General features: G+C 38.1%; 1 protein-coding gene across 2 annotated transcripts; it reads left to right on the plus strand.

Moving 5' to 3' along the window:
- Nucleotides 1–956: 956 nt before the first annotated feature.
- Nucleotides 957–20,180, plus strand: HINT3 (histidine triad nucleotide binding protein 3). 2 transcript variants are annotated; one of them, XR_011522649.1, is made up of 6 exons: nt 957–2,051; nt 9,542–9,659; nt 11,582–12,577; nt 13,252–13,321; nt 15,560–15,686; nt 17,896–20,180. XR_011522649.1 is itself a non-coding variant. In XM_008544760.2 (5 exons), exons 1-5 carry the CDS (start codon nt 1,848–1,850, stop codon nt 17,926–17,928), a joined length of 552 nt encoding a protein of 183 aa, XP_008542982.1. In that variant the 5' UTR covers nt 1,496–1,847; the 3' UTR covers nt 17,929–20,180. The 2 variants fall into 2 exon arrangements, 1 of the variants encoding a protein (XP_008542982.1); XM_008544760.2 differs by lacking the exon at nt 11,582–12,577 and having other exon boundaries at nt 1,496–2,051.
- Nucleotides 20,181–20,421: the final 241 nt, after the last annotated feature.

The following is a 20,421-nucleotide window of genomic DNA, read 5'->3' on the forward strand; positions in this document are numbered from 1 at the left end:
AACCTGAACACTCCTATGCAGCAACCTTATTTCTAATCACTCTTTCGTTCATCAATTAAGTGTCTACCTACATGAAAAGCACTGTACTAGGCACTATGAGAGATTCAAAGACACCCTTTTTTTTTAAATCAAGGAACATAATTTCTAGTAGAAAAAATAGGTACATAAATAGCATGTAATACAAAGGTGATAATTTCTACAAGAGAAGTATTGAAAAACTGCTGTGAATTCACAAAAGGAAGTGCTTATTTCAGTTTGGTTAATTAAAGATTAAGTTCATGAAGAAGGTAGCATTTGAGGAGTGGCTTGGAAGGTGAAATTTGGATGTGCAGAGATGGAAACAGGGAAATTTCAAACAGGGGAAACAGCGTGGATAAAAGCAGAGTGACGTGCAGGTGTACTGTATGCATAGAAATAGTGGATACTCAAGTTGGGCAAAGAAATGTAGTGGTTCTGAACCCGGCCTTGGGCTCTCCAGGGGCTATGAAGCTATTATAGGGGTCCCCCAAAATGTCTTGAACACATATACACAACTACTTAAAAAATATGTAAATCCTTTTAATTAAAACAACATAAATTCATTTAAAAATATTACTGAGTTCATAAATAGGACTTTGTTATTATCTGTTTTCTAAATCAACAAACACCAACGGTACAACTACTATAATAAGTCAGTCTAAGAAATTTTTCAGTGTGAAAAAGGAGTTGCGTTCAAAAAGGCTGGAAGTCTCTGGAGTTAGACAAACCTTTATCTGAACTCGGCCACTAATTAGTTGTGTGGTATTGGGCAAGTCTTTCTGAGTTTGTTTCTTCAACTCTGGTGGGGATTATAAAACCAACCTTGTTTATTTTGACGATTAGAGAAACACCTGGCACATTTTAAGTGTCCAGCAAATGCCAAGTATTACGAAATGAAAAGTCGAGGTCAAATCAGAGTCCACCCGGAATACCAAGCTAAGGAAGCGGTACTCTTTCTTGGGGCGCCATGGTTACTGAAGGGTTTTTGAGTGACAGCAGAATCAAGCAGGGAAGCTATAGTTCGAAGGTTATTGCAGTGGTCGAGGTGAAGCATAATGAGGCACCGGCAGGGAATTTCTGGACTATTTCAGACTATAAACGCCGGGACTCCACATTGACCTGCGTGTGAGGAACGTGAGATAAAGGCCGCTATTCTGACCTAGCTGATACTGTTAACAAGAAGAGTAAACAGTCACGTGAAGCCCAGTTTTGGACATTTTGAGCTTAAGCATCTAAAATTATCGTGACTGAAAATGCAATCACAGAGCATCAAACATGATCTTTGTTGAAAAGGAAGCTCTGGAAATTTTGTTCATTCTCTTAAAACGTATGAATTAAAATTTTTTTTCTTAACGACAGGGTAATACACTCCTACCGCATACTAACATCACAAGCCTTGGGGAGACGACACCCACATCACCAGACTCCATTTGGACTGGCCTTCGGGCGCGCCGGTGACGTCACCGCGACGCGGGGCGCGTACTCGCGTCTCGGCGGACGTCTTGCGTCATCACCAACGAGACGCAGGGGGCCGAGCTCTCCTGCAGCTGCAGCCGGCTTCCCCTCCCCGCCCCCCGCCTCTCCCGGGTAGCGTCCTCGTGCGCCCCCTCGTGGCCACTAGCTTCGAGGCTGCCGCTGGCTTTGGGGCCCAACCTCGCGTTGCCTTCCCTCCAGCGTCAGTTTGGATCTGCGCGTGCGCCCAACTACCACCAGGGCCAGCGCCGGGCGGCGGGCGACGCCTCCAGGTACAGCCGAGGAGGTGCAGGAGGCCGGCGCAGGCCCCCTTGTCCCAGAGGCGCCGAGGCCCTCGGCCGCCAGGGGCAGGTGCGATGGCTGAACCGCAGGAGAGCAGCAGCGCCGAGTCGGACCCCGGCAGAGAGGCGGCGGCGGCGGCGGCAGCGCTTCCCAGGTCTTTGTCGGAGACCGCGCAGGTCGTCGCAGCGTCGCCGGAGCCCGAGGAAGACGGCGGCAAGTGCGTGTTCTGCCAGATCGCGAGGCAGCAGATGCCGGGCACCGAGCTCCTGGACTGCGAGGTGGGCGGTGGCGCGCGGCCGGCGAGCGTGGGGGTCGTGTCAGCCTCGGGAGCTTGGGAGGGACGCTTGCGGGTGTGGACCCAGGTGGGGGGTCTTCTCAGTCCCGGGAGATCGGGAGGGACGTTCGCGGGTGTGGACCCCGTGGGGGTCGTGTCAGCCCCGGGAGCTCGGGAGGGACGTTCGCGGGTGTGGACCCTGTGGGGGTCATCTCAGACCCGGGAGCTCGGGAGGGAGGCCTCGCGGGTGTGGACCGGGGTGGGAGGATCCTGTGTGGATGGGGCCGGGTGTCCTGTTGTTAATGACAGACTTGCTTTTCCTGGGTCGGTAATGTCTCCCGCGTTCTTTGCTGTTCCATTGGGAGAAAACGTACTGATGAAGTCAGATACTTCGGTCTGTCTCTGCGGGTACAGAAGTATTTGGCAGAAAAGAGCATTTATGGCTTCTGCTTTTATTAAACGGACCCCATCCCCTGCCTTTCTAGACTCTGCTTTTAAATTCTGCACACTGTAATATTGATATGGAGAAAACTAGCAGGAGATAGGTAATGGTAATTGTGAAAAGCTTGTTTGTTAGATTGACTGAAAGGCAGGGTGGCGTGGGGTGGGGGAAATCCGAGGTCGAACTATTACTTAATAGCCTCTGATTTCCACTGCAGGGTACAGGTCCCAGAGGTGTTATCAGTTGGGATGTGTGCACATCTTGAGGGCACTAAGGCTTTGCCTAGATATTTTAAAACAGAGATCTGGTACACACTTTCTTCTGCCGGTTCTACTTACATTTAAAGAAACAACCTTTTGAGAGAATCAGCTCCAAAGATTCTGGCTTTTTGTAGTAATCATTTATTCATTTTGTAAAAGTAAGTTGAATTCCTTGTAAGCACCTAGACTTGCAGATTCAGTGGTGAACAAGATAAAGGATAGTCCCTGTCCAGATTTTATAATCTAAAGGGTGGAATGAATACAGATGGAGGAGGCAGCTGATTACAATGCCCTGTGCTGTGGTGAAATGGTTTTACCACCTATGGTATTTTGCAAGCCCGTGGGAGGAGCACCTAACTCAGATTTGAAGGGTTAGGGAAGGCTTTTCCGAGGAAGTGAGACATGAAGAAATAGGTAGTAGTTGACCAGGTGGGAGATTAATGTCCCAGGTAGAGAGAACCTCAGAGGTTTGGTTTGAGCCATAAGGAGAGCTAACAGAAATTCAGTCTAAGTGGAGCGTTGAGCTTGAGAGGATGGGAGGTGTGAAAGATGAGGCTGGAGAGGGGAACAAGGGGCCAGATTATTAAGGGTGCTGTAGTTCATGGTAAGGAGTTTTGTCTTTATCTGGAGAATGAAGGGAAGCTTCCTTCTTCCGAATGTTTTATCTTCTGTTTGCCAGTGTTCTCTCTGGAGAAGAGGAAATGTTTAATGCAGGGTTGGGAGGAAGGGGTTGAGGTGTTACACCAGGGGGTTTGATCTTTGGAAGATCCTTTGGGCCCCACTGAGGAGAATGATTTGGAGAGGACCAGTCTGGAGGCGTGGGGACTTGTTAGGAAGCGATTGCGGTCATCCAGCTGATAATGGCCTTAAGTAGGAATGTGGTAGTGGAGATGAAGAAAAGCGGATCAATTTAAGGGTATTTCGGAGGTGAAACAGGCTGGACTTATTGATGGAGATGGATCAGTGGTTTTCAAATGGAGACTTTTGGTTGTAACAACTGAAAGGGTGGGGAGGGCTACTGGCACCTAATGGGTAGAGGTCAAGGTTGCTAACATTATACAATGCACAGGAGAGCCCCCACCATGAAGAATTATCTGGCCCCCAAATGTCAGTAGTCCCTGGGTTGAGAAACTCTGGTTTAGATGTAGGACAATGAGGAAGGTCAAGGATGATTTGTAGATTTCTGCTAGGGTAAACCCATAGTGGTGGTACGATTTCCTTATAATTGGGAACAGAGGAGGAGAAGGTGGCCAGGAGGTGGCAGAGGGCAGGAGAGTGTTGGGCATCTAAGCAGAGATGTCCAGTAAAATGTTGGGTAGTCTGTCCTCTGGAGAGAACTATATCTATAGCCCACATGATGGGAACTGCCAGTTTATGGATGGAAATTGAGGAGAGGGGAGTTGATGAGATCTCCTAGGAAGCACATGTAAAGTAAGCAGTGAAGGCGGGGCCTACACAGAACCCTAAAGAACACTAGCATCATAAGGGACAGGCAGAGGAAGAGGACCTGGAAAAGAGACAGAGAAGGAGCAGAGAAATAGAAGGAAAACTAGGAATGCTGAGAAAAGGGATATGTGAAGAAGAAAGGAAGTGGCAGCGGTGTCAGCCTTTCCTGATCTTCAGTCTGGGCTGGTGATCCTCCTGCATGCTTGCAAGAGGCCAAGTTAGACCAGAACTGGTTTTGTCCCTTAAGTGATAGTCATCGACTTCGAGGAGAACAATTGCGGTGCAGTGCTGAGTCGGAAGGCAGATTGTAGTTGACTGAGAAGGACCTGGGAGAACAAAAATTGAAGACAGCAAATATAGACAGCTTGTGAAGGAAGTTTGGCAGTCTTGGGGAGGAAGGAAAGGGAGTAGTAACTACAGAGGAGTTGGGGGTTAAGAGAAAGGTTTTAAAACGGTGAAGACTTTGGTGTGTTTGAGTCCTGATGGGAAGTTGTCAATGGAGAGAGATTTAAAATGGCTCATGCGGTAGAGCTTTGTACCTCAGAAAGAGGAAACTCACTTACTCGTTCGTTCTCAGTATTTGAAAGAGTGCCGTCTATACGCCAGGCACTGTCGGAGGCACTGGGATACAGCAGTGACAAAATGTGCAAATCCCTGCCCGCGTGGAGCTTACGGAAATGGACAATAAGCAATATAAGTAAAATACACAGTTTATCAGACAGTGAAAAAATGAAAGAGATGCAATTTTTAAATTTTAGTCAGGAAAAGCTTCACTAGGAAGGTGGCGTGTGAGGGAAGGTTTGACGGAGGTAAGGGAGCAAGTTACAGGGTCACTTAGAAGTAAAAATTTGAAGTAGCTCCTTGGAGGCCGGGAGAGAGGATCAGGGAAAACAGAAGGGTTGCTGGGTAGTGATGACGGTCAGTTGAGGTTGAGGACGTTCAGATTAACGTCTGCACAACTGCGTGGGTTTTTTTCACCCCTCCAGCAGTGGGGCAAAGATAAGAATATATGGCTAGAGAATGACTGATGTGATAGACTGTAAAAGCCATGCTGAAGAGGAGAAGGACGTGGAGGCAGGAAGCGGCTGATTCGGAGAAAGATTTTCGGTCAGTTATCTGTAAAGCGGGCCTCTGCTGAGCTGATCCAGAGTCAGAAGGGACCGATCTCTGCCTCTTCATTCACTCCTTATTTTACTAAACATAAAATTCGGTTAGTGAGAGGGCAAGTGAGCTGTTTAACTTCAGAGTTCAATATTTCTTAGATTCCTGGAAACTGCTTTAAAATTTTGCACGCTCCAGTACTGATGTTGAAGAAAACTAATAGAAATAGATGCTAGTGGTTATGGAAAGCTTTGTTTGTCTAAAAATAGTCATCAAGAGGGGTTGGGGTGGTCCAACTTTCAATCACAGCTTTCTTCCTGGCCAAAGGTCAGGAGTTTTTCTTTGTTAGGAATATCTCAGAGTAAACTGTGTGAAGAGCACAGGGCCATTTTTTTTTTTTTTTTTTTTTGCTGAGGAAGATTCACCCTGAGCTAACATCTGTGGCCAGCCTTCCTCTTTTTGCTTGAGGAAGATTTGCCATGAAATAACATCTGTGCCAGTCTTCCTCTGTTTTGTGTGTGGGTTGCTGCTACAGCATGGCTGATGACAAGTGGGGTAGGTCTGTGCCTGGGATCTGAACCCTGGCCACTGAAGCGGAGCACACCAAACTTAACCACTAGGCCATGGGGCGCCAGCATAGGGCCATTTTTATAGAGGAAATTAGGCATGATCAATACTTTCATTAACTAATTTATCCCCTAAATAGGGGGCAGAGGATGAATATATACAATAGTCCATGTAATACAGAACCAGTCTCCTAGCTGAATTATGGACACTTGGGTTAATTTCAGTCTTTTATCATAAATCATGCTGCAAAGAATAGCCTCCAGTACTATGTTGAATAAGAGTGGGCATCCTTGTCTTGTTCCTGTTCTCAGGGGATGGCGCTCCGTTTTTGCCCATGGAGTATGATGTTGGCTGTGAGTTTGTCATATATGACCTTTATTATGTTGAGGTAATTTCCTTCTATCCCCATTTTGTTCAGAGTTTTTATCATAAATGGCCGTTGGATCTTGTCAAATGCTTTCTCCGCATCTATTGAGATGATTATGTGGTTTTTATTCTTCAATTTGTTGATGTGGTGTATCATGTTGATTGATTTGTGGATGTTGAACCAACCCTTTGTTCCTGGTATGAATCCCACTTGATTGTGATGTATGATCCTTTTGATGAATTGCTGAATTTGGGTTGCCAAAATTTTGTTGAGCATGTTTGCATCTATGTTCATCAGCTATATTGGCTTGTAGTTCTCGTTTTTTGTGCTGTCCTTGTCAGGCTTTGGTATCAGAGTGATGTTGGCCTTGTAGAATGTGTTAGGAAGTGTTCCATCCTCCCTAATGTTTTGGAATAGCTTGAAAAGGATAGGTATTAAATCTTCTCTGAAAGTTTGGTAGAATTCCCCAGGAAAGCTGTCTGGTCCCGGGGTTTTATTCTTTGGGATGCTTTTGATTGCTGTTTCAACCTCTTTCCTTGTGATTGGTCTGTTCAGATTGTCTGTTTCTTCTTGACTTAGTTTTGGGAGGTTGTAAGAGTCTAAGAATTTACCCATGTCCTCTAGTTTATCCATTTTGTTGGCATATAGTTTTTCATAGTATTCTGTTATAATCCATTGTATTCCTGTGGACTCTGTTGTTATTGCTCCCCTTTCATTTCTGGTTTTGTTTATTTGAGCTTTCTCTCTTTTTTTCTTTGTAAGTCTGGCTAGGGGTTTGTCAATTTTATTTATCTTCTCAAAGAACCAGCTCTTTGTTTCATTGGTCCTTTCTACTGCCTTTTTTGTTTCAATAGCATTTATTTCTGCTCTGATTTTTATTACTTCTCTCCTTCTGCTGACTTTGGGCTTTGTTTGTTCTTCTTTTTCTAATTCAGTTAGGTGTAATTTGAAATTGCTTATTTGGGATTTTTCCTGTTTGTTAAGGTGTGCCTGTATTCAGATGACTTCTAATCAGGATGTATTCTATACCAAAAAGAATCACTGCTGGATTTTTAAAAGTTAATGTCATAATTGAGGGGAAATAAAAGCATATAAAGTTGTATTCTGAACCAATCTGGGAAGTACAGTTGTGGCAGTTCTGTTCTGCTAGATTTGACTCCCCAATACTGATTGTTTCTCAGAAGGAGGCATTAAAGAAATATTGGAAAACCTTAAACAATTAAAAACATTGTGGTCCTTGATCTTATCCTTTTCTAAAACATTCTATAGATGTCAGTATTTAAAGTTAATACTAGACAGAAAAACGATAATAAAATGGATTAAAATTGATATAATTGTCTTGTTATTTTAGGGTTAGCCTTTGGGGTTCCCCAAGTCATCAACCTTCTGGGATTTCTCTTTTTACATCTATATATATATTTTAAAAATATATATTTATATATACACACATGTGCACATACACACATATATATGTATGCATGTATACGTATTCACATACATGTATGTATGTATGTGTATACACACACACGAAACTGAATTGAACCTCTGTCCATGTATCACAGGAAACCCACCACTCTCCCAAGTTTATGAGAGGAGTTTATCCTGAGGCTGGGAGGAGTGTGCTGTATTCATTATCCCTAGACACCGCTTGTATTTTCTGTTTCTGTTGAATATTGTACCTTGGCCTCAAACCTTTGTCTTGCATTAACCAAAGAAAGTAACACAGGTTCTTTTCCTTTCATTTTCGTGATACCTTAATGCAAAGCAACAGTTGGTATAGATTTTTCCTGAAAGTTTGGGGGTGATGAAGGATTGTCCTATTCAAACACAGCATCAAATCCCTGTTTCTGTCAGCAGGTACCTCAACTCAGTTCTTATTTGTGTACTTTCCTCCCAGCTCCTGCTGCATCCAGTTTACCCTCACTGTGTTTACCACAAGATCTTTAAAGTACCAGTTTTTTCCCCCTCCCTATACTCATCATATAGGCAGGTTACACTTAATAGCTGGAAAAATAATCAAGATTTTTGTGTAGTTGCACCTCCACATTTTAGCAGCTTCTAGGCTGAAGGTTTATAAGTGATGACAGCAACAAAGTCAATATTTAAACAGTATTTTAATAAAGTGATATTGTGGGCATTATACAGAAGTCTTAAGGTAGGAAAGGGACATGTAATACCTTGTTTTTGCTGCTTCCATTTCAATCATGGCCTGCTGGGGGCTAAAGTAAACAAAAAGTCCCAGTCTCTGAAGCATGGTCTACTGGAGCTCGACTTGTCAGTCACCTGAAGCTTACATGAGCTGTATAGATACTGATACGGAGGTTCATGGTGCAGATGTGCAATGGCCAACACCATTATTCTCACTGAACCCAAGATTACTGGCATGGATATGAAGCCCTTGTTCAGATTGAATTTTGGTTCCTAGAATTGAGAACTAATGAGCAACAGTATGTTCTGGGGATTTTTCTGAGGGAAACTATACTTATTGGTACTGATTTTATATAACTTTGACTAATTTTTTTATATAAGATATTGAATGAGGTTATTTAGGGAATGCAGATTTTTCTCTTGGAAAAGCTTGAAACTCAAATGTTAATAGGTTGAAAGATTCCCTTTTTTGTTTCCTTTTCTGTTTTCCTTACATTACTGTGTGGAGTATGTAAACCAGAAAATGGATGCCACACTTGAAATGGATTGAGCACATAGCTTTGTACAACATACAGGAATTTGTTTCAGCATTTCAAAGTCTTTTTAATGCTGTAAAGTGGCAAGTAAACATAAAGTATTTGTATATAATTGCTGTAAAAAATGTTTAAAAATGTAACTGTTGGATATGTAGATGCTAGATAATGTTCTTGTTATAATTGAGGAACATGCCACTTTGGAAAAAAATTAAGTGTAAAAAACAACTTATCAATCTTGCTATGATTCTATAGTCAAACCTTTGAAAGTACGTATTGAGTGAAAAAACCTTAGGGTAGAGATGGAGAAATACGTAATAAAATACAAAAAACTCTGGGATTGTTGGTAATGAAGTTGTAATGAACCATATTCATAATTGTTTTCCTGAAATTGACTTTATATAAGTCTTTTTATTCTCTGGAATAAATGAGCATCTCATGAAGGCAGCTAAAGCTTGTCTTTATGGACCTAATGCATAATCACAAAATTGCTCAATGGGGCTTAGTTGTAACATAAGTACCATTTCCCTATCAGACTGAGATTTAAGATGTTTAAGACATGCCAGAACAGCATTAGGAAATTCTTTTAAAAAATTCACTGACTAACAAATGATATGTTTTTTCCGTTAGAGTGAAGACCTAGTTTGCTTCAAAGATATCAAACCAGCAGCACTTCATCATTATCTTGTGGTGCCAAAGAAGCATATTGGAAACTGCAGAGAACTAAAGAAAGATCATGTAGAACTGGGTAAGACAATGGCGGTATTCTTCATGATTATATCATCTTGAATTGGCATCAGCAATGGCAGTGACGATTAAAGAGAAAAAGCCTAGCCAAGTATTACAAAAAGGGAGCATTATGACTTTTTGAAACTTTCATTGTGAAAAATTTCAAATATACACAAAAATAAAGAAAACAGTATAATCTCCATGTATTCATCACCCACCTCAACATTTATTAACTTGTGGCCAATCTTTTTTCATATATTAACCTTCTCCTACAGTAGATTTGAAGCAAATCCAAGACATCATGTTATTTAACCTTTCAAATCTCTAAAAGATAATGCCTTTTTATGCTTTTAGATGATGGCTTTTCTTGACTCTGAAAATGAAAGGTGCTATGAAAAATTACAAATAAGTTATGATATGGCACATGAACCCATACTGCCTGAGGGTGAGACCATATTGGTACCTGCCTTGTAGTTTCCTGTGTAGATGAACTAGCACCAAAGTTTAATTATGAGATTTTAGTGATGAACTTTTAGCCTCTGAAAAGGAGATTCTGAATCTTGTCTCTTATATGATTATCCTATATTTTCCTACTCATGATTTCTGTGACTTGTCAACTATCATTTACTAAGACATTTCTAAGGTCACTTCAGATCTGCTTTGATAGCCATTGTCACCAGGGTCTGGGATTAGTTTGGTCAGTATTTTAAGGTAGCTAACAAGACGGATAAGTTGGGCTAGATTTTTTGAAGGTGAATAAGAAATGTCTTTGATGGAAAACCTTGAAGTATAGTTCATTAGGGTTTAGATTACTGAATTGCCAGTTTTTAAACTGTTCTTTTCTAGATATTATAAAGTTCCTTAGTCATCTGCAGTTCTATCAGTACATTTCACACTCATTCCAACAGACGGAGGCCAGTATACATGAAATAGTCAGTACCAGGCAACAGCCACCATAGCCTTAAGTATTTTTTTCATACTGCTTTTCTTAAGAAGGGAAAAATGTGTTCATGCTTGTTTTCCTCTTTTTTAGCATTTCTTCTTTCTTATTAAAAGTTTTTATAACTGTTGCAAGTTAAATGTTACTAATTTTGAAGCAGCGTAGTGAGTACTTGGGATTTCATTATACTGTTCTTCCTGATTTTGTGTATATTTAAATATTTCCATAATAAAAGTTAAAAGTTCTTGAAATTAATATTTTTTTATAGTCCATAAAGTTTGGAAAATAATAAGCATATGGATGAGCTCAATAATACTATCAAGCACTGTGACTACAATTGACAGTAATTGAACTCCACTTAGCTATAGAATGCACATTTTGTTAAGAGTACACATTTTCCAAGATATACTATATTCTGAGGAATAAAATAAGTCTCAATACATTTCAAGTGATCGAAATCTTATATGTTCTCTGATAACAGTGGAGTTTGAAAAATAAAATCTAGAATAACACTAAAAATCTTTTAACAAATGCACTTTTAAATAACTTCTAAATAAAATGTCAAAGAAGACAATATTTTGAATTGATTGGTAAGAAAAATACAACATATCAAAATTTTTAGACTGTAGCTAAAGCAGTGCGTAGAAGGAAATTTATAGCTTTAGATGCTTATATTAGAAAAGGAAGTTGAAAACCAATGACAAGGTTCCACTTGAGAATGCTAGAAAGAGGCAAGCAAATCAGACCAAAAGAAGTATATGGAGGGAAATAATAAAGAGTAGGTATCAGTGAAATAGAAAAGAGACAGTAGATTGGCTCCATGTATTTCGGATCTGATTTTAAATGAATGCATAATTATGATTGTCATGTCTTCTCGATGAATTGATTGTTTTTTGTTTTTGAGTGACTCAAAGATGGCTTTTTTTTTTTTTTTTGGAGGGAAAGAGTCTCCCTGAGCTAACATCTGTTCCCAATCTTCCTCTTTGTTTTCCTCTCCAAAGCCCCAGTGCATGGTTGTATATCCTCGTTTAAGTCCTTCCAGCGCTATGTGAGCCACTGCCACAATGTGGAAACTGACAGATGGGTGCTGTGTTTCTGCATCTGGGACATGAACCCGGGCTACTGAAGCAGGAGTGCTCAACTTTAACCACTAGACCTTCAGGGCTGGCTCGAACTGATCTTTTTTTGTCATTATAAAATGTCCTTCTTTATTTCTGTAAAATACTTCTTGAATCTAGTTTGTATGATATTAATTTAGCTACTCCAAATTTCTTATTATTTATTGTTTGCACTGTATATTTTTTCGGTCCTCTACTTTCAACCAAATTGAATATTTATATTTAAAGACTTGCAGATAGAAATATAGTTGGGTCTTGCTATTTTTTTTAAATGTAGTGTGAAAATCTCTGTCTTTTAATTGGAGTGTTTAGTTCATAAACGTTTAATGTAACTATTGATATAGTTGGATTTAGTTCTACCATCTTGCCATTTGTTTTCTGTTTGTCCCATTTGTTTTTTGTTGCCTTGTTTCTTGTTTCCTGCCTTCTTGTGGTTGATCAAATGTAGTTTTTAGTACCCCACTTTCTCTCTTGCCGTTTTAGCTGTTATTCGTTGCATTTGTCTTTAGTGTTTGCTCTAGAGAGATCCTGTAATTATCACAGCCTACAGTTCACATTGTATCAATTCATATAAAGTATGAGAAAGCTTGCAACACTATGTGTTAATGTGGTTATATATATTACATCTACAAACTTTATAATCCCCTGATACCATTAAAGTTATTGCTTTAAACAGTCATATGTCTCTTAAAGAAATTAAAAAGAAAAAACAGTCTTTTATCTTTACCCACATGTTTGGGATCTTGGGAGTATTTTAAAAGAAAACAAGACAAAGTCTAGCTTGAAGTAACTTGAACTTTGTTTTTGATCGTATGGGATATGGTACTGGCCTTGTCATGGAAGTCTGGGAGCCTCCCTGCTCAGGCCTGACTTAGAGAGGTAAACATTAGCAATGATTTTATGTCTTGTTGTAACAATTGTCCTCTGTAGAGTCTCTCATTTCTTCCCCTTTCAAACACTTGATTTCACCATTCAGAAACAAAAGAGGTCTAAAGTTTGACGTTGTGCTTTGAAGATCCCAGGGTATCAAAATTTTTCTAATGGGGAAGCATATTCCCATCAGCAGGCCCTGAAGCACCGAGACAGTAAAGATGCTAAGGCAGATTAGAGTTTGGAAGCCAAAACAAGTATACAAACATTTAGCTAGTCAAGGCTAGGCTGGCATGAAGGGATATCATATCCGTAATTTGGGCTCAAAGACAAATTCAAAGTTTTCCTGTCTTCTTAATTCAAACAAGTTTTTTTTTAATTACTTAGTCTCCTTATGATTAGAAGTAGACCTCAGTAGGATCATAAGTCCTAAAGGATCACTTGATAATACCCTTCTACAGCTGTTCAAAGTCAGCCTCTGGGTGATATTTTGTGATAGGGTGAACCTTCAGTTCAGTTGTTGATAAGCAGATTTCTCAGTAACTTAGAGCTGTTGAATGTATCTTTAAATGTTTACCCATTTGATATAACTTTTGACTAGGACCCTAAAAGTTAAGATTAATAACAACTTAGTGAACTTAATGTCTCCTATATTGTAATGTAGTTTCTTTCCTATTTTATAGTTGAGAACATGGTAAATGCTGGAAAAACCGTTCTTGAAAGGAATAATTTCACTGACTTCAAAAATGTGAGGTATGTGTACTTCCAGATAGAAACCAATATATGCATTTAGTTTTTCTGAAATGTTGTTTCCTCCTGGAAAATGAAAGCAGAGATGGCAGAGTTCATGGTTTAAATGCAGTTTTTCTGAACATGAGCATACAGTTCATTAGTAGTATAAATTAAATAAACAAACCTCTTCCTCTCATGTCTCATTTTCTAATAATCACCAGTTATACATTATATTCAAGCAGTGGGTTACAAGTCTACTTATTTTTGTTCCATATGTGCATTCCTATAAAATAGTGTATGAATTGAATTTCCTTACAAAAAATTTTATGTGATTTAAAAATGTATTATTACACTTGTAGTATGACATTAATTTGAATTCATTGCCTGCTGAACTGAATTCTAGTATTTGCCAAAGTTTGAGCAAAAGCACGTCATGTTCAATTTGGCAACTGCTTTAATTAATCTTAATAGTTGTTTTTTCTTTTTAAAAGACTTCTGATTTCGCCTTGTGTGTCCAAAGCAGAGCCAAGGCAGCTGTAGTGTAGATTACTTCTAACACCTCTGAACTGGAATTCAGAGAGGTCTGAATTCTAATGCTATCCATACTACTTGCTGTGCACTGTACTTGTACTGGCTGTGTTACTTCAGACTAGTCGTTTAACCTCTCAAGATAATACCTGCTCTGCCTACCTGTAGGCTCAAATGAGATTGTGTGTGAAAATTCTCTGAAAACTGTTAAGCACTATCCAAGGGGATAATGACAAGGAACAGATGGTATCTGAGACCCTTTTCCCAAAAGCAGCACATTCGCTTCCCAGTCGTAGGAGTGCTTATGAGGAGAATGAGCATTGGACTAGGAGTCAAGAGCCCTGAGCCTCAATCCTAGCTCTACCATTGCCTAACTTTGTGACCTTGAGAAGGCTCTTAAACTTTCTGGATCTTGGCTTCCCTGTTTTTAAAGTGAAAGGGTTGAGTGAACCCCTGAAGTGCTTCTAGCTTTTAGATTACTAGATTCTGCATTATATGACTCCTGTTTCACAGAGGGAAAACCTCGTCTCCTTTTCTAGGTAGCACTGGAAGCTTTTCCATATGTGTTGTGTATCTGACTCCCCCTTGTCCGTCCTGTATTCCTGCAGTATAGCACTTCTCCCGTGCCTTCTTCCCATACTCCCGCTCACTTCTAGTAATTTTTCTCTTTTAATTGAGACTTAGTTCTAGTTAGAACAGGCGGATATTTCTAGGCTTGGATTATTGTTACAGGTGTGTCCTGCTCCACTCAGAATCAGTGGACTTAGGAAACTCTAAAATGATTTTTAAGAGGTTAAATCATATTAAAAAAATTTATTTTACTAGTCAAAGGAACTCTTTTATAAATGTAGAAAGCAAATAATTATGAATAATTATCATCTAACTTATTTTCAGTATTAAACAGGAAACTTAAGTGATGATAAATTTTTTTTAATGATGGTGTAATTAATTTCACTACTGAAATATTTGTAAGGAAATGATTGACTACTTTATTGAAGGAGAAAGCATGCCATCTCCTGGCTATGTCTTAGAATAAAGAAACCCTTCTTCTACTTGAGTGTCCAGTAATTTTTTTTTTTTAATTATTTGGCTTGATTAAGCCTTGTGTTTTTTTGCACAGGAAGAGTCACCCTAAGCTAACATCTGTTGCCAGTCTGTCTCCTGTTTTCCCCCTCAAAGCCCCAGTGTGTAGTTGTATATAGTTGTAAGTTCACCTGGATCTTCTATGTGAGTCACTGCCACAGCATGGCTACTGACAGACAAGTGCTGTACTTTCACGCCTGGGAACTGAACCTGGGCCGCCAAAGTGGAGCGTACCAAACTTTAACCACTAGGCCATCAGGGCTGGCTCCAGTAGTTTTTCTTTTTTTAAGATTCATTGCAGAGGCATATCTTAGGAGAATTAAAGCTTAATATGCTAAGGACTGAAGTGATAAGACATAATGCCAACTCAGAATTCCTACAAGTTACACTGAGGCATAATATGCGATTAAGGCCTTCCTTGATGAAGAGTTTATGTTACTGTGAACTTCCACATGAAAAGAAGAGGAACTTTGTGAATATTCTGAAATATATAAAGAGAAACAGTAAAAGAGATGTTTGAGTGGTAATCTGTCTACCTTAGGTAACCTGTTTTGTATATCTTTAATATTTATGTGTTTTAACCTGAAAAAATAGCTTTAAGCAATTGTGGAACTCATTTGTCAATTATCTCTTACTTTTCTGTTTTAGAATGGGTTTCCATATGCCGCCATTCTGTTCCATTAACCACTTGCACCTTCATGTGATGGCACCAGCCGATCAGCTTAGCTTCTTATCAAAATTGGTTTATAGAGTGAATTCCTATTGGTTTATCACAGTAAGTATTATTGTTATAATAGCAGCATATAAAAATATTTATCCTTTTGTTGTAGTTTTCCTTTTCTTGGCAACAGTAGGCACTTAGAGCTCTCATAGACTTGATCATCTAACATACTGCTTGTACATATCCAAAATAATATTTTTAATCTGGGGGATTTTCTAGGTCATCAGATCTGTAGGAAGAGAAACTATGGCTAAGTCTCTCCATTGCAAGCAGAGGATAGGATATAGAAGCACCATGGCATTAATAATTCAGAATCCCGAGTCAGATCTGGATTCAAATTCTGGCTCTGTTAGTTACTTGAGGGACCATGTGCAAGTTACTTAAACTTTTTAAGGCCCCAGTTCTTTATTACCTGCATATAAGTAATAGTGCCTACCTCTAGGATTAAGAGGATTGATGAAATAATTTACATGAAAAGCACTTAGAACTATACTTTGCGTATAGTAAGTGTTGGTAAATGTTACCTGTTGGCTTTGTCATCATCACCAACGTCATTGTAGAAACTGAGGTTTTGTAATTTTTGGTAGTCAGTTTGAACTCCTTAGAAAAGGGCTGCAGTAGAAGCATTAACCACCAGAGCTGAGCCTGAAGCTTTAAGCCTAAAAAATTGCAGAATTCTGCTTTGCTAGGGCAAAAGTAGCATAGAATTCATCTGATTATAGGTTTGTGGCCTGACAGTCAAGCTTTAGTTATTAAGTGGCTCTGTCCTTCCAGGGCCACTTGACTAGTAATTTACCAGTCTCTTATTTCATGTGTCCTTGATGATAAGGTAACCTGTAGTTGCTATCTGAATGATCATCAAGTTACAAGTTAAATAATTATCATTAATTAATATATATTATTATAGCTACAGTACACAAATTAAAAAGCATCTGATTTCTAGAAACTTCATATTTCAAACTTATTTCCTTTTCTTCCACTTGTTGTCCAGATGATTTTATTTAATTAAAAAATATATTTAAGATATATATATGTGTGTGTGTGTTTATTTGAAATAAACAAGTGGGACATCCTGCAGGACAGCTAGAAGGGTCTCTTTAAAAAATCAGTGTGATAAAAAAGGGATTTTTTTCTTACTTGTATTTCCAGTTTTCTACATGATCCATGCTTTTGTAATAAAAAAGTAATTAAAAATATATTTTTGTAATGTTTTAAACTGTATTTCCTTACATGAGTTTTCAGTTAGAAAAAAACTGAATGAACAAAGTTATAAGATCTGTTGAAGGTTCACCCTAGGAATCTGAACTCTTCTTAAATGTGGGACTTTGTCAGTATATATTATGAGACTTTGAAAAAAATCAAGATAAAGATACTAAAGTTTATTCCAAAATCTCTTATATAATGTTCCAGATACATAAGATGATTGAGAAAAGTATCTGAAATAATATAACTAGAAGACTTTAGTTTACTTTTTATTTATTTAATAGATTTTATTTTTTAGAGTAGTTTTAGGTTCACAGCAGAACTGAATGGAAAGGACACAGAGTTCCCATACACCTCTGTCCCCACATACTTAAAATCTCTGTCACTGTCAACATTCTCCAGCACAGTGATACATTTGTCACAATCCATGAAACTACACTGACACATCATTATCACCCAAAGTCCATAGTTCACATTAGGGTTCATTCTTACTATTGTACATTCTATTATAGGTTTGGACAAAAGTATAATGTCATATATCTACCATTATAGTATCATACAGAATAGTTTCATTGCCCTAAAAATCCTGTGTTCTGCCTTTTCAAATATCCCTCCCACTTAATCCCTGGTACCCACTGATCTTTTTAATGTCTCTACAGTTTTTCCTTTTCCAGCATATCATATAGTTGGAATCATACAGTATATAGCCTTTCAGATTGGCTTCTTTCACTTAGTAATATGCATGTAAGGTTCCTCCGTGTCTAGTGTACTTTTTAAAGCTATAGTATTACATTTATTTTCCTTCTCTTATTGAAACTTTTTAATGAATATGTAATATGGATAAAAATCTGCTTATTTATATACAATCTAGAATAATACCTTTACTACAGTTTATAAAACTGTTACATTGAGAGTTTTTTTGCAAGATATTTTTAGGAACAAAATCCTTAGTATCTAGCTCTTCTGCTGTGGCTTATTATAATAGAAATGCCAGTAGAATTATTTCATACAGGTTATGATTACTAGAATAAAAAGTATGTTATATATTTTTTAATTACAGGCTGATTATTTGATTGAAAAATTAAGAACATGAAAATGTCAACAGTGGAAGATTTTCCTGATTTTGGCTCAACAGAAACTACTATTTTGGTCCCTTTGAAGTCTAATTATAGTTCTGAGGTTTCTTGGGTTTTATGAGAGGCTATCACTGGGTAGCCTTAAATCTTTTCTCAATGTCTATTTCTTGAGATCTGTAATATAGTTACGTGAATACTTTGTCATTGACTTCTTTGTTTTAATGGTTATTTGTCTAAGGTATAAGGTACTATAGATAAAATCCCTTTAAAACAAATTTTGTTAATCAGGAAGTGCTCTGAATTAAAAAAAAAGTACAAATATTTTCATTTCTCAGTAGTCAATTATAATCGTGATTTCTTTATGAATAATAAGCCAGTATGGAAAATACTTTGTTGGAGGTTTTATTACTGTGAAGGAGAAAAAGAAATACTACTTCTTGACAGTTCCATAATTTTACACATAAAATTTCAAAATAAAGAGTTCCGTACTACACAGTGATCTCTGATCTTGTTGATGGAAAGAATTGTGTATGTGTCACTTTTTACTGAGATTTCAGATGCTTTTCACTTCTTGAAGCCTTGCATCTTTGTAATAAATTGATCCTGAAAGCTATATAATATATATAAAATAAATTCTAACAGTGAATTTGCAATAACAATCAATTTGGCTATTCAGGAGAATTCACTGCAATGGAGTTTTATTTGTAAGAACATAAATAGGAAGAAACATAAAGTGGTTATATTAATGTATTAAAACTGGTGGAAACTGTTGCTTTATGGCTTGTTTATTGTACCAAAGGAAAGTTAGAATTAAAAATTGGTTAGACCTAGCTTTTCTAATAAAAAGGTCCTGATTTGGAAGTAGAGATAGATAGACTTGGATGAGAAAATTTGTTTTAATAACGCAATGCTAATATTATTGATAGATCATTTCATGAGACATATTTCTTTAGGAATTGTCTTTTGATGCTAATTTACACTAACAATAGTGAATGCAAATGATGAGTAGGTGGTGAAAGCTAATTGTATATTGTGCCAGTGTGTAATAGTACCACGTACATGAATATAAATGAACCTAAGGATTAAAGTATTGATGTTGGAAACAGGCTGAGATGACTGGTTTTCTTTCTTTTTGGGGGGGCATGATATTAAACATAATTTTAAGTAATGAAATACTTATTACAATGTTTAGTTATAACATCTGGAATCACTATTGTTTAGTTTACTTGTTCATTTATTTATTCAGCAGACATTTACTGAGCATTTAGCATCTAACAGACACTGCCAGGATCAGGAAATACAGAAGTGAGAAAGGACAGCCTGCCTTCAATTGCTAATACAAGACTCACACAAAACCGGTGAATACAGTTTAGTGTGTTAAGGGTTATAATGTCCAGAGAAGAGGCTGTGGAGAGGGAAACACTTGAGAGCAGGTGGCAGAAGAGCTGAGTATTCAAGACTCAGTGTTAGGCAGGTAGACAGTGGAAGATGGGGCAAGAAGAGACCCACATGTACTCTCCTCAAGTTCTGCTTCCGTTAGTTTTTACTTAACAATAGAAATGAATGTCTAAATTCCATTTTATTCACTGAAAGTGGAGAGAGGGATTTGGAAGTAGGGGTTATGGGCTCTCAAAATTAGATTTACAAGTTTTTCAGCACTGCTTTGTTAAGTAGATCACTGAGCACCTCCACAGATAAGCAGGTACAAGTTTTTATAAATCAGTTCAAATATGACCAGCTTCAGAAAAGGAATTTTCAGCATGTGCAACATGTTGTACTATGTGAACTTGCAGTGATGTGATTGACAATATTATGGTAATAACATGTAAGGTATTTAAGGAATTCTCAATTGCTTGATGGACTTCTTAAAAAATGTGATTAGCCAATTGATTTAATTAATATAGGTTTATCCCCTCTCATAGTAAGTTTTTCTTCTTGTTGGAAAATCCTTGGATCCTCACATTTTTAGTAGCAGTTCTTTTATATCTAAAGATTAATAATTAAACTACTACAATTGAAATTCACTCAGCCTTTTCAGTAGTTTAAGTATTTGGTAACTCTAGCTATCTATAACGTTAGTTCATCACAAAGCTAATTCATAGTCTGTCTTAAAAATGTTTAAAGTAGTATTGAGAGCATTATTTATGCATGTTGTGATACTATTTGTTTGTAATTGCAGAATTGTAAAATTATTAATAATGAGATATGTCAAACTATGCTTACTTAACTAAAAGAAAGCTAAATAAATATGGAAAAATACTGTGTCAAATTTTGCCTCTGCGGACTTTTTTTGTTTTTTTAAGACTATTTTTTTTAGAGCAGTTTTAGGTTCACAGCAAAATTGAGAGGAAGGTACAGAGGTTTCCTATATATCCCCTGCCCTTATACATGCAGAGCCTCCCCATTATCAACATCCCCCACCAAAGTGATACATTTGTTATACTGATGAACCTATTACATCATTATCACCCAAAGTCCGCAGTCTAAGTTCATTCTTGGTGTTGTGTTTT

The sequence above is a fragment of the Equus przewalskii genome, chromosome 9 (genome assembly GCF_037783145.1).
Source record: "Equus przewalskii isolate Varuska chromosome 9, EquPr2, whole genome shotgun sequence".
NCBI classification, from domain to species: domain Eukaryota; kingdom Metazoa; phylum Chordata; class Mammalia; order Perissodactyla; family Equidae; genus Equus; species Equus przewalskii.

Bases quoted from the DNA above. Each gene is read 5' to 3' on its own strand.
- HINT3 (XM_008544760.2), top strand. From the start codon at position 1,848: ATGGCTGAACCGCAGGAGAGCAGCAGCGCCGAGTCGGACCCCGGCAGA. The intron at 9,660-13,251 runs GTAAGACAATGG...CCTATTTTATAG, and splicing joins GAAAGATCATGTAGAACTGG to TTGAGAACATGGTAAATGCT. The intron at 15,687-17,895 runs GTAAGTATTATT...TTTTAATTACAG, and splicing joins ATTCCTATTGGTTTATCACA to GCTGATTATTTGATTGAAAA.